Source organism: Alosa alosa, chromosome 20 (genome assembly GCF_017589495.1).
Source record: "Alosa alosa isolate M-15738 ecotype Scorff River chromosome 20, AALO_Geno_1.1, whole genome shotgun sequence".
Taxonomy (NCBI): domain Eukaryota; kingdom Metazoa; phylum Chordata; class Actinopteri; order Clupeiformes; family Clupeidae; genus Alosa; species Alosa alosa.
The window spans coordinates 12,938,062-12,952,097 of record NC_063208.1 but is presented as its reverse complement, the minus strand read 5'-3'; the positions used below and the strand labels follow the sequence as shown (position 1 = coordinate 12,952,097).

Here is a 14,036-nt window from a genome sequence, read left to right as displayed (position 1 = left end):
TAGATTTTTGTCATTCTAGTATATCTAGCTAATTTACTTCATTTCAAAACATTTTCACCAACCATTTAAGATAATTTACATTTATAATAATGGTCATAAGACTACTGCACATTACTGATTAGGCCAACAATGCCGTAGAAATGCTAATTCTGTTCATTAAAAGGAAATTTATAAGAAGTAATTGTAAGCGAAGAGAAATGTCAGGGAACAAACATTAGATCAAAATGAAGCTTTGGTACATTTGTTTATGTTCTGAAAAGGGATTCATAATATTGCCTCATCTGAAACAACCTGAAAACCCAACGGCCTTGTTGCACATTCATTGCGAGCCAAACTAGAAGACAAGAGTAATTTCACCGACTTCTAAATACCACAAGACAACCAGTTCATAAATGCTTGCAACACTGGCTGTTGTATGAATGATGAAATTTGAGCAATTGTCCTGAACTTTATGATTACATTAACTGCAAGTAAAGAAGTCAGGCCTGCTGTTATAGCACCACTTATGGGCAATGGCATGTTTCTATTCATGTATCCAATTTACAAAACCACGATGGTGTTAGACCACCAGTGTATAGTAAAGGTAAAGTAATATGACCCAAACTGTAATGGATCAGAATAGTGGACTACCCCTTGAACAAGAACCTAAGAACACCTAAATTGTTCTGTTTATAGCCAGCTACCGAGTATGTCGTTTTGTAGTTTGAGGAAAATAGTTTTTGATGTAGTACACATTATTGTAAGTAAATGCAATTTTTCAATTTATCAGTGAACATCTTACGCACCATCTTCAAAGCAAACTTTTTTTTTAGAACACTACAGAAAACAAAAAACATTCACTGTGAGTACATTTCTGCCTACACCATAATGTCCCCATCAAGCTTCAGGTGCAAGATTGCATGTCATTCTATTGAAAGAAAAACACTGATTTGCATGTGATTTCTGCTGTGCAGGAAACAATCCCAAACATTACCTAATTAGCATCATCCTCTCCAAGCACCTGTTGTTCTAGCATGTCTCTCCGAAACCATCAAAGCCCTTTTTCTGTTTGAAGACTGAAGAAGGAAACTCGCACACACAACCTTATACAGAACCATTCTTTTTTTTAATGAGGGGATTCCATATCGCATTTCATAAATAGGCATAAAAGTCCCATATGGCAGATATTCACAAACCATTCTCAGGCAAAAGGAATGTATGTTTGGAAAGATTTGAACAACAAAACAAAAACCCTTAAAAAAACCCAAATTAAAACAGACACAGACTTTGGTAACCCATGTTTGATGTTCAGGTGTGTGAATAAATCATGGCATACCATCAATATATTTCTCTTTGAACATGTACATTTAAAGCAATATAAAGCAAACCCCATTGATTTTGTTTATACATTTCTGAGATCCATACCAGCATGTAAACGTTAAGGCCGCTTGTATGTCATTGAGTACATGAGATGAATAAAAACTGCAATGCCACAGTGCCCCCACTGCAAATCAGGGTCCATATTGACTGATCACTCACCATACAAGCCATTTAGTAGTTACATAATGTGTATCATTTATTGACAAACTTTTTTTTTCTGGCATAATGTCAAAAAGTAGAAGAACAGGAATGTCCAGTATGTGTGTTTGAGGGTTACCCCATAGTGATCATGTAAAGGAGCGATATGCAGCAGACCATTGAGTGCACCCACCAAGACATTTGGCAGCTAATTCGCCTGATTGATCTCTCTCCTCCCCTGACATTACCAAGGCAACGCCAGCATATTATGGCAAGAAATAAGCTCAAATAACAGGTCACTGAGCAAGTGACTTAACCGACACCCACTTCCTATACCTCTACTACAGCTAAGCAAATACTGACCCTATAAAAGCAAAGAGAGTTCTCCGCTTCTACAGATGAAAAGGAAACTGGGTTGTTTACTGATCATTCAACCTAAACTTCTCCTTATGTTTCTGGTTAACCTTTACACAGCTCAACCTGGCACCGCCCCTTCATTCTGACTGACGGTGGTCAGATGAACAGATGATCAACCCGATAGGCCGATCAACAAAGTCCCTTCAAGGGACTTGTTTTTGGCTCACTGCTCAGTCAAGTTTTCCTGTGAGTTCATTTGAGGGACCTTTAGTATGACACTACTACACATCTGATCAGCATACCATATTCAAAACTCTTGAGTGAGAACATCATTCGTCAAGAAGGTACAGTGTTCACTCCCATTAAAATCTGTGTTTTTGAACTCAACATTGGTTATAAAACTATGGCAAAGGGAAATGTGTCAAAATAGCCACGAAACACAAAGAAAGCACACAGTCAAAACAGGAATAAGTACAACTCAGTAATAACAATCTCAGTATTAACTTGACAGATACATGAAAAATAATAACAATAACAAAGGAAGTTCAAAAGGATAAAAAAAGGATAAAAAATTTAAAACAAAGAATATATAAAAAAGATATACACACACACCAGTATTCGTTCAACATACGTAACCAAGCAACCCTCAACTGCACTTCTATAACTTGGATACATAACCTTCATAACAGATGCATTAGAATGAACTGCTGGGCATTCTTCCACTATTACTTTGGGTCATCTTGGGCCTTATGCCCTGAACGGTTCAAGTGTCTCGAGTCTGAACGTGGATAAGAGGCAACAGCACTCATACTGGCGACCCCTGACAACCATTTTACATTGAACAAAAGAAAATCTTACAAAACTACAAATATGGCCAGAGAAGGGAATATAAAATGGACATGGAACAGAAACATGGCTGAGGCAAAAACACATGGGGGGAAAAATCAGTGATCCAACAGCAGGATAACAAGGGTGCTGTCACAACTTGACCTACATGAGTCCTGAAAGTGTCCAGCTTCCAGCAGAAAGCCCCCAACACACACACACAGAGAGAGAGAGAGAGAGAGAGAGAGAGAGAGAGAGAGAGAGAGAGAGAAAGAGACAGACAGACACATCTAACTTATGTCAATCCTTTGTACATCATTCCAAAAGAACATAACTGACTCCTTGATAACAACTCTAGAGAAGGCTTGCGGGTCCCTTTCCTCTCCTCAAAGGGCCCACCAGAGTTAGTGTGACTGAGTGAGAGTGAGAGACTTAGCAGCAGCTTCAACTTATATCACCATAGCAATCCCAAAGCAGCTCAGGGGTTGTGTGCTGGAGGGGTGGGGTGGGGGGGTCGGGGGTCATGCAGCATTGGCCGTCCAGACGAAACTCCACCTGATATATACGCAGGTGCAGCTCACCGAGACACACCCTCCCTTTGTGCCCAAGATTTCCAACTCAGACCAAAACACACTATGTGCACGAACATGGACATACATAAACATGTACATCTACAACACACACACTCATACAGAACCTCAGCAACAGATGTCTGACTTGTTCTTCTTTTACACATGTGGACTAAATAAGGGACAGTCCTGATACCCGTACGCACAAATAAGAGGTCAGTTCAGTTCCCTCTGATAAGGCCGACTCCTGCCATCTCCTGCTTCGTTGTCGGCCTTTGGGTGAGAGGGCATGTGCGGCAGCTGACCATGGAAACACTGGACCGTCTTGTCCTCGGCGGATATAAAACAATGCTAGCCTAAAAGCGACATCACAGCCATCTCCATACATTCATCAAGGCCAGGATGAGCTAGTGGGGGACATTACATTTCAGCCTCAGAGAAGGAGAAAAACAGCCCTTTTTTGTAAAGAAATGTCTGTAAGGCAACAGTGTCCATGCAACAATCATCAGTTGTGGGCTGTGTGTCCTCAGAGGACTTCCCAGAATGCAACACTCTTAAGTCCAGGTGTGCAGTGCATTTGTACAGACACAGATTGTATGCATGCACAAGAATATATAAATTCAGATAGATAGAGAAAAAAAAAAAGAGTATGCATACATTGCACAGTACACTAATGCAAACAGGTTTAGTGGCCAACTGTCTCACAACACGCAAACATTTCCAGAGCTCCATAAATACGATTGCGTTCCTTCACTAACAAAAAGAAAATATAAAAAAAGAACAGTAACAAGAGTTCAGGAGGTCATCTTTGTGTGGCAGTCTTCCTGACCTTTGTCTCAGTATACGAGTGAGTGAGCGAGTGAGTCTGTGTGTGTGTGTGTGTGTATGTGTGTGTGTGTGTGTGTGTGTGTGTGTGTGTGTGTGTGTGTGTGTGCTCATGCCTGCTGTGCACACTATGGGGTGTGTAACGAAGTTGCTGCCGTGTGTGTGTGTGTGTGCCTGTGTGCATGAGATGTATGCTGTTTTAGAGCGCCTTGGCGCTGGTGGTGTGTGTGTGTGTGTGTGTGCGTCGTGCATGAGATGCGTGCTGTTTTAGAGTGCCTTGATGCTGGCGGTGTGTGTATGTGTGTGTGTGTGTGTGTGGGTGTTGTTTTAGAGCGCCTTGATGCTGGCGGTGTGTGTATGTGTGTGTGTGTGTGTGGGTGTGTGTGTGCTGTTTTAGAGCGCCTTGGCGCTGGTGGTGTGCACGGTGTGGGACACGGGCTTCTGTGGGTAGCGGCTGTAGTAGTAGACCTGGAAGAGGATGGCCACGTCCACACACACCTGCAGCATGCCGCAGATCCAGAACTGCACCGGGGCCTCGGTCAGCAGGAAGTAGCCCGTCTTAAACGTGTCCCCACTTGTCCACATCAGCACCATCTTAATGCTGCACACAGACACACACACACACACACATTAGGGGGACATGCATGGCTCCATCTATAATATTGGTCAAGAGAGGGGACTCCAGTTTTCTTGAGTGGACAGCCCCTTTCTGTTGGACACAGCAGACCCAAGTCGTTCAGGCCAACAGGAGTCCTTGTTGGTAACCACTGCACAAACACATATGCACGGCTGATGCAGTTCCAACTTGCTTGGCAAAACAAAGGCTTACATGAAGAGTTTGGTTCCAAAACACTTGATCTCCATTTTTAAAAACATTAAAAAGTCATGTCATTTCAGGTAATAAAATTGCAATTGTGTTGTTTTGATTGCGTAAAGATAAATCAAACAACAATATCCAATTACAGTTTTACTAAAATTACTTGCAAAACAAAATGTAAAAAAAATATCTTTATTTTTCATTAAAATGGAATTAAAATTCATTTAAATGGAGGATATAGCGTTTTAGAACCATTTACATGTGTATGCAGTATGTACAAATGCAAAAAGCAAACATGTACAAAGTCAAATAATAATTTCCATAAAACATTTGGAAATGGATGGAAGGCCTTAATGGAAGGCCATTCCCCAAAGACAGGGTGCAAAGGCCGGCTGTTTGACTGGCTGATTTTCTTTTGACAGATGGAATGACCAAGAGACCAGCTTTGAGAGAGCAAAGAGGGCGTGCCGGTGTATTAGGGATAATAAGCTCAGTTAAATAAAAGGCTGCAAGTCCATTTAAGGCTTTGCAAATTAAAAGAAGAAATTTAAAATCAGTTCTGGCTTACCAGTGTGATATAGTAAAACAGCTATTTTAACGGTTATCAAAGTCTTCAAAACACTGTCTAAAACTGTTATATGTGGAGATATGGTCAAGAACCTATAAAAAAAAAAAACTATATAAAAATGTATAATACATTTTCACTACTTCAGGTATTTATTACCATATTGCATCTTACTTTTACAATGGTCATCCCCTGTCATGAAACAGCAACTTTCCTATGGGGTGACCAGCACAATCTCAGGGCTTGATGCAACTAACATGTCCACTGCAGAGTTAAATATGGACTCTAATGAGACACGTGGGGGACAAAATGGCAGCTTATCTCCTCCTACAGAAAAACAACCCCCCAAGAGACGGTGAGAAGAGTGGAGAGGCTCTTGATGTTGGCGCGGAGGGCAGGGGAGTACCTGCGCTTTGTCTGGCACAGGATGTGCCAGTCTGGGTGGCACTCAAAAAAAAGGGCCTGTGAAAGGCGCTAATGAGGAGCGCAATGTCAAGAGCCCTGACAGCAGAGAGAGAGAGAGGGAGAAAGAGATGGGAAGGTAAGATGAGAGGGAGAATGGGAAGGAGAGAAAGAGAGAGATGGGGAAGTAGAGAGAGAGAGAGAAGGGGAGGCAGGGAGAGACAGCCAGAGAGTAGGGGGACTGGATCGGAGAAATCCATTTGGAGACTGGAGTCTATTCAGCACCCGTCCCTGACCATAAAAACCCGGACTGACAGCTCGAACTCCAGCCCCAGACAGCTCTGCTGGAGTGTTTGCCAAGTGGATGAGCATGGCTCTATCTGGCTAATCAGTTAGCCATTGTGTCTCCAGGGCCTTTTTGGCAGGTGGGAGCTGGGTGACAGAACAGTCATCACAGAGAGCAGAGAGGTAACGGGGTGGGGGGGTACACAGTGCGAACAGCTTTGGATTGCTTTAAAAGTTATCTGATGCAGTTAGCTAAAGAGACCACATTGGAAAAGTGTGTGTGTGTGTGTGTGTGTGTGTGTGTGTATATATATATATATATATGTGTGTGTGTGTGTGTGTGTGTGTGTGTGTGAGAGAGAGAGAGAGAGTGGGTGTGTGTGAGAGTGAGTGAGTGAATGAAAGAGATAGAGAGAGAGCAAGAGAGAGAGAGAGAGAGAGAGAATGTGAGTAAGTAAGATTTCCACACATAATCACAACAATGAGAAAGAGAGAGATAAATAGGAGACAAACTGAAAGGAAGGAAAAAAGACAGTGAAATGGAGAGAGTCCAGAAAAGAGATGGAGAGAACAGATTCTGGGTTTGGCTGGTGATAGTGCTGACAGCAGCCTTATCTCTGTTCTGATTGGGTTGGGTGGCTCTCTGCACACAGAGGGCTGTATTTTGGGCACCAGCGCATGGCGTAAAACTCGTTATTCACCCGCGGAAAGTTTAATTCGGTATTTTGCACATTCATTTTTTAAGCATTGCGCCCAGGGGTGTGGCAATTAACAACCTTGGGAGGGGCCTGGCGCGTTGTCTAAAAATTGCTATCATACACCACCTAAACCTGGTCAGAAGTCACTGGCGAGTTGTTCATATGCTATTTTAAGAGCGCATGTCAACAGTCATATTGGCAGGTGCACGCACCATCCTTCTATCATTCATGAACGCACAACAGCGCACGTCCATGCAAAGCATTACAAATTGCACGATTACAATGGGAAACATAATTAGAATAAAGACATTACGAAATACTGTACATCTCATAATGAGTAGTTTATTCACCATCATTTGCAAATTGGTAATGACGGTTAAAAGTGATTAGGGGAGAGGCGAGAGACACGTATGGAGCACAGCTGAAGACGCACTGTCACGAGATATAAGCAACTCCTCTGCAGGATAAATGTTGTTTTATTCAGTCATTTGAGCAATATTAGGGTAAGTGTTGCTTTTTCCAGCCTATGTTTTCGGTGGTAACCCATTGTCAGTCAATAGTGAAAGTAACTGCATATAACTGTCTTGTCGTTGACTGACTCCTTGGTGAAGTTAGTTTCACTTTGCCAATGAGTTCAAATAATAGACGAGTGCAAATGCGTGAAGGCTATGCTAGGTTTTAGTAAAGCATGGTTTAAGAATGACTATTCCATACGGTCTCGCAAGCAGCCTCCTTCAAATGCGCCGTTGAATGCCAAAATACCGATGCATTTATTTGACATATCGCGTTAGCCGTTAAAGGAATGACAGATGTCATTCTCATTGGTTTAAAATGATGTTACGCCCCAAACACACCCATATGACTGATTGAAAAACCTAGGAACACCTTGTTGCGCCATGCGCTCCACGTTTGATAACGAAACCCCTCCCAATGTGAATTGGACATCCTACTAAATTTGAATAGACTTTTGACGAGTGACGATGCACTTTAGAATGTCATGATAGGGTCCAGAGGCAGGCCTGGAGGCTGCTTTCACGTCAGGGACAGAGTTAGCTTCATACACTCCTTCTGCTGCTGCCTTGAAGCAAATGTGCGATTTGCCCCTTATGATTGTGATTAGGGACTCTCTGCAGAGTCAGCAAGTCTCAAGAATCAAATGTTTCAGACGACATCAAGGTGTGCCCCAAGCTGGCACCTTCCTAGATTTTTTTTTGTCTGAATGACAAACACACTTTCTTTTCTAGTTTCTTCCTCTATCAGTTCTTTTATACATTTCTTTTTTTCCCTATCTCAGACCAGCCTTCAGGTATGGTCATGATTACTAACTAGAACTATTGATTTAAAAAGTAATCCTGGTGAAAATGACGGAAGCTCAGTGTAAAATGTGTGACCAATGTTGTACAATGTGCAGCAGCATTTGCCTGTGACTTAAAATTAAAAAAAATACTACAGGGTTCTACCAATGATGTCAGAATATGAAATGGAAGGCTGTCAAATTATGCAGAGATGTGACTGTACAGTGGACAGGTGTATTTACCCTCTATAACGTTGTTTAAATGACAGCTAAATTATTCACATCTGCCATCTGCCTATTGATATCCATGGGACCTTTTATCATTTTTCTATGTCAACAACTGAGCTCAGGTAACAATATACTATAGTATGCAGTCCAGCCTGTGGCACTAGAATAAATATTACATTGAGGTCATCCTGGAGGTGGAGGAGAAAGTGAGGGTCTGTTGTGTACCAGCAGGATGTTAAATTAACCATGGGGCCGAGAACAGTGGGAATCCCAAAGGAAGTCTGGGAAGAGGGCGCAGAATTGCAAAAAATCACATCCACCACCACTGCCACAATCATGGGTTAATTTATAACCGGCTTTATTAAAGTGGATTTAAATGAAGTATTAATTTGATGAGGGAATGGATGAGTCTACATTGCTGATGGAAAATTGGTTAACAGAGAGGCTGTACACTCCAGAGCGTAAGGAGGGCTTGCTGGACACGGCTGTTTCTATGGTGACAATTACACAGCATAGACAACAACAACAAAAATGCTCTCGCCCATCATGGCACCACGGTCGATGCTTCAAGACAGGCTGGCATTCGCCAGACACGCTGATAGTTGCTGAGGAGACCGCTGCACCATGACAACCGAGCCAAATTGCAAGCAACCAAGGACAAACGTGTTAAATCAAAAAGCTCTCACTACTGGCCTCAAGAAGACCACTAAACACATCTCATCCTGACAAAAACAAAGACAGTGGGCCATCTGAAGTACTTGTCATTGCAATTTACAGCTCAAGAAATGGAGCACAAGAATAAATCTCTTCACTACAGTATATGACTGACCTGTTGTCTAGTGGATGGTATGGCATAGTACAAAAGTTGCTTGCTCTTTGTCTCGCTGTATATGGTTTAAGCGGGCAGAGAGAGTAAAAGGGGTATTTTAAAGGTGAGGGCAGATTCTGATGGTGCAGACCCCTGCTTCACAGTACTAAGGGTCAAGGTTTAACAATGCCCCAACAATCTTTATCTCTCTACTCCTCTCTCTTTCACACACACACACACACACACACACACACACACACACACACGAGGGGAGACACCTCACCTTCACCCATTAACCTCGCACCCTCCCTCCACCACACACATGCACTACGACCATAAATGCATGTAAGCAGAGGGAGGTGGGCCACGCCTGCCACCTGCCCTGCTGCATACTTCATATGCTACCTTCACCTTTAACCCCATCAAGCTCAAAGCATTTCCAATGCACCTATAACACTCAAAGCATTTCCAATGCACCTACAACACTCAAAGCATTTCTAATGCAACACTCAAAGCATTTCCAATGCAACTCTCAAAGCATTTCCAATGCACCTACAACTCTCAAAGCATTTCCAATGCACCTACAACATTCAAAGCATTTCCAATGCACCTACAACACTCAAAGCATTTTCAATGCACCTACAACACTCAAAGCATTTCCAATGCAACTCTCAAAGCATTTCTAATGCAACTCTCAAAGCATTTTTCTAATGCAACACTCAAAGCATTTCCAATGCACCTACAACTCTCAAAGCATTTCCAATGCACCTACAACACACCAGACTCTCTTTTTCTCTTTTACATTATTTTATTCCTCTCTCTCTTAGTGAACACTGGGAGGACTTTGGCTTGGATGAGCTCAATCCCCTACACCCCCTCCAGCCCCCTCCCAGGCTGAGACTGAGAAAGCGAGACCAACAGGGAGACGGGGAGCCGCAGCACATGTCTCCGTCCGCAGCTGAGCTGCCCCTATATGGGGACGGAGGAGCTCGCCACACAAGAAACACAAAATGTAAGGCCAGCAGAGACCCCGCAGCTCGTGTTTCTACAAAGTTGGGACACTGAGTAAAATGTCAATAAAAATTTTTTTTTGATAATATCCATATCTCGCGAACTCATGGTTAGATACAATATGGACATAGACAACATATCAAAAATGGACTATTTCATGGAAAATATAAGCTCATTTTGAATTTGATGCCTGGCAGCAACACATCTCTAAAAAGTTGAGACGAGGCCAACAAAAGGCTGGAAAAGTTGTGTAATGCTAAAGAAAACACAAGGAGGAACATATCACAACTAAGTTAGGTTAACTGGCACCATGATTGGGTATAAAAAGTATCCCAGAGAGGCAGAGTCTCTCCGAACTAAACAAATGGAGGTATTCACTTTGAGAGAACCCGTGTGGACAAATAATGGCACAATATTTAAGGAGAACTATGCAGGTTTTTTTTAGCTTAATTAACCTTAACTTAACAGCTTCGGAGTCAATGGAATGGTTACATGACTTTTTTTCTGGGGTGAATGGTGGCCGTCTCGCTTCCCCCTAGCGCTTGTAATTGAAATTATGCCCCCATACTTATTTATAAAATGTATATATAATTTGTATGATAAACAAAAACAATAACCCTACTAATCCTAACCCTAACAATTTTACACAGCATCCCAATTGTTTTGGAAACAAGCTTGTACATACTGTTTGGACATTGGGAAAGGAGAAATACGTAGGCACACAGAATAAAAAGAAATAACAGTGAGCTTTGCCAATTCTCACCTCACCAATTCTTACATTGCTCTGTTATCGCTCTCTCTCTCTCACACCAAACACACACACACACACACAGACAAAGAAACACCTTCCCCCAGACATGAATCAATGTTTTTCTCTGCGTGTATGGAATAATGAGCAGGTGAGTAGCTGAGGACATAAGCGGCTCTTTGATCGATTGCTCTGGTCTGTTATGATTGCCAGGGCAGCTCAAGGGTCACGGCCAGAAGCTGCCGGATCATGCTCGCGCTCTTATCCGTCCAATCTAGTTCGCACTAGTCTCTCAGCCACAAACACGCTCACACCTCACAGTCACTCTGTCTGTCCCTCCCTCCACACACACAAACAAACATTTTTTAGACTCTAAATTAGACTACACTCCTTCACATTTAGACACACAGCCTTTTTCTCTCTCGTACACATAGGCAGACACAGACACAGACTTAGAAGCCATTGTAGCACACTGTCATCAAAGTAACTAGCAAAAAAGCACTAGATCTCTAGAACTGATCTCATAGTTCTTGTACATCACTCCTGTGATGAAAAGAACACAGTTATGTCTCAAAGGCAGCATTTGTCAGTAAGTAGACATTTCACACCAGCCTCACTAGACTTTCAATAGGCAGTCAGCTGAGTACAACGAAGCAAATACACCCGTTTGACTCCTAGCGTGTTAAGGACACTGTCGTTAAATTGAGGCCGCTTCAACTGGCAGCACTGTCTGGCCCTCACACCAACAGTAGATGGATGTCAGAGAGCTAGTTGAACGGAAACAAACAGCATTGTTTTACTACTCGTCCATACACACGTCTTCCTGCATGCAGATGTTGAGCAGATGTATAGGAAATAAATTGCGTAGCTTGCCGGCGGCGTAAATATGGCTGGACGACTGCAGCCTAAATAAGGCCTGAAGCTTTCGGCGGCGGCCGCATGTAGTCTGACCCAAAGTGCCTTTTAAGGACCGCGGCAGGAGTCGGGGGTGGCGAAGGGATTGGGATTTACAGGTGGTCCACAAGACCCTATCCCTTTCATCTGATGGCAACGTACTGGAGATAAAAAACACTCCACGTTGTTCCCAACTCCGTGACACTCGACTGACGCAACAAAGATGGAAAATTCTTCATCTTAAAAAGAATGAGATGCTATCTCACGGAAACAGACCTAACACACCCCAAGAGTCCTCTACCTGAGACACCTTCCTACGATGAGTAGATCATTAGGGGGTGGATAGGTAAGATAAGATCTCCTTTCTGAGGCATCAGTGATGTTTGCCTGATAGAAAAACAGCAGCGAGCGATGATATCTGCAGCAGTGTACTCTTTGATGAGCAGTGGGGAAAAGTGAACTTGTGAGTGAGTGTGTGTGTGTGTGTGTGTGTGTGTGTGTGTGTGTGTGTGTGTGTGTGCGCGCGCACGTGTGTGCGTGTCTGACTGAGTAAGGGAGTGAGAGAGAAAGAGAGAGAGAGTGTGTGTGTGTGTGTGTGTGTGTGTGTGTGTGTGTGCACGCATGTGTGTGCGTGTCTGACTGAGTAAGGGAGTGAGAGAGAAAGAGAGAGAGAGTCTGAGTGTGTGTGTGTGTGTGTGTGTGTGTAAGAGAGTGTGTGTCTGCGTGTATGTATGTATGTATGTATGTGTGTGTGTATGACACTTGTAAATTATTACAAACACAACCTTAAAGTCTGGCAGGGATGGGGCGAGGCAAGCTAATCTCCTGACCTTTCCACACGGCTCCTCCTGGACACACTGAGAGCCGTAACAAGACAAAAACACAGGCATTAGCATCTACCTTTCCTATCTGGTATTCCTAGGGCAGGTGATCATGCAGAGCCAGATGCAAACAATGCAAATAATTATTTTGAATGAGCCAATTTGGTATTACCTTTATTTTTCAATACAATTCTGAGAATGTAAATAAGGGAAAGACATAATTAAACTCCAAATTTATGAAACTTGAGTAAGAAAAAAAACATACAACAAATCCATAATTTAAGTCACTTTACCACCCGCCCAAATACACACTGACACACAACACTCAACATGACATTCCCAATACACACACACGCACACACACGCTCACTCCTTCTCACTCCCTGAAAACAGGCCTTGGCCCTTGAGAATAGTGTTCAGTTCTTACAGGTAAAATCACAAAGATTTGGTCCATAAACTACACAAACACACACACACACACACACACACACACAGCCAACACACGCTGAAAGAGACACACACCATTCCTCTGGCACAGACCAAGCACATACTGGCACCCAGCACTGGCAGAGTTCCTTATCTCTCATGGCTGCCATCACCACAGCAGTCCCTGTTAAAGTGTCATCCACGCAGCTGGGAGCGCACACACGCACACACACACACACACACACACACACAATGAAGTGAAATGACACCCTGCACACAAACCCACCTACACAGAGAGGTATTGACACACACATACACAGTATAGACCCGTGTACTGATTTGGGGAGCCAACCTCATGCTGAGCATTGTGTGTGTGTGTGTGTGTGTGTGGTGTTTCTGTTTGTGTGTCTCCAGCCCTCTGCGTGTAGGTGGGTGGGTATGAGTGTGTGAAGGAGAGAGGTAAATACACTTAACTCACTGTGACAGAGATCTCCTCCACTTGCACGCACACACAACCCAACTACCCAGAAACAAAAACCTCAGACTCTCACACATCTCGCACGTACACAAGCCCACACACGTACACAAATCCATACATCCACACACCCACACACACCCACACACAAACACACACAAACACACACACAAACACAGGCAGAAGAAATCCGCAGCCCTTCTGAAGCCCATCCGTGCCTACTCCCCCCTACTTTAGTTTTCCCCGCATGCCCATTCTTATTAGGCAGGGACACAAAATGAAGAGGTGGTTCAGACCTGATTCATCCTGACAAGCATCCATGCTGAGGGTCGAGCTCCCGCCCCAGTCGAGCATCTCGCCCCGCAAGGGGGGTACCATGCTTTGGAGCAATTACACGTAACCGTCACAGGGCCTCGTAGCCGTGGCAACGGCCCCATGGAAACGGGCTGAGTAGGAAGCCCCCGACAGCCAAACACGGGGGAGGACTCATC

The 14,036-nt window shown here is 43.4% G+C and overlaps 1 protein-coding gene across 2 annotated transcripts in view; it reads right to left on the bottom strand.

Annotated features, from left to right (window-relative positions):
• Positions 1 to 1,083: 1,083 nt before the first annotated feature.
• The window catches only part of LOC125284897 (solute carrier family 66 member 2), a 32,693-nt gene continuing 19,740 nt past the window's right edge, over positions 1,084 to 14,036 (bottom strand). For both annotated transcript variants that reach the window (XM_048229051.1, XM_048229052.1), the window contains one exon: positions 1,084 to 4,674. In XM_048229051.1, coding sequence (XP_048085008.1) covers positions 4,467 to 4,674 — 208 coding nt within the window. In that variant the 3' untranslated portion in view covers positions 1,084 to 4,466. The remainder of the gene's footprint in view (positions 4,675 to 14,036) is intronic.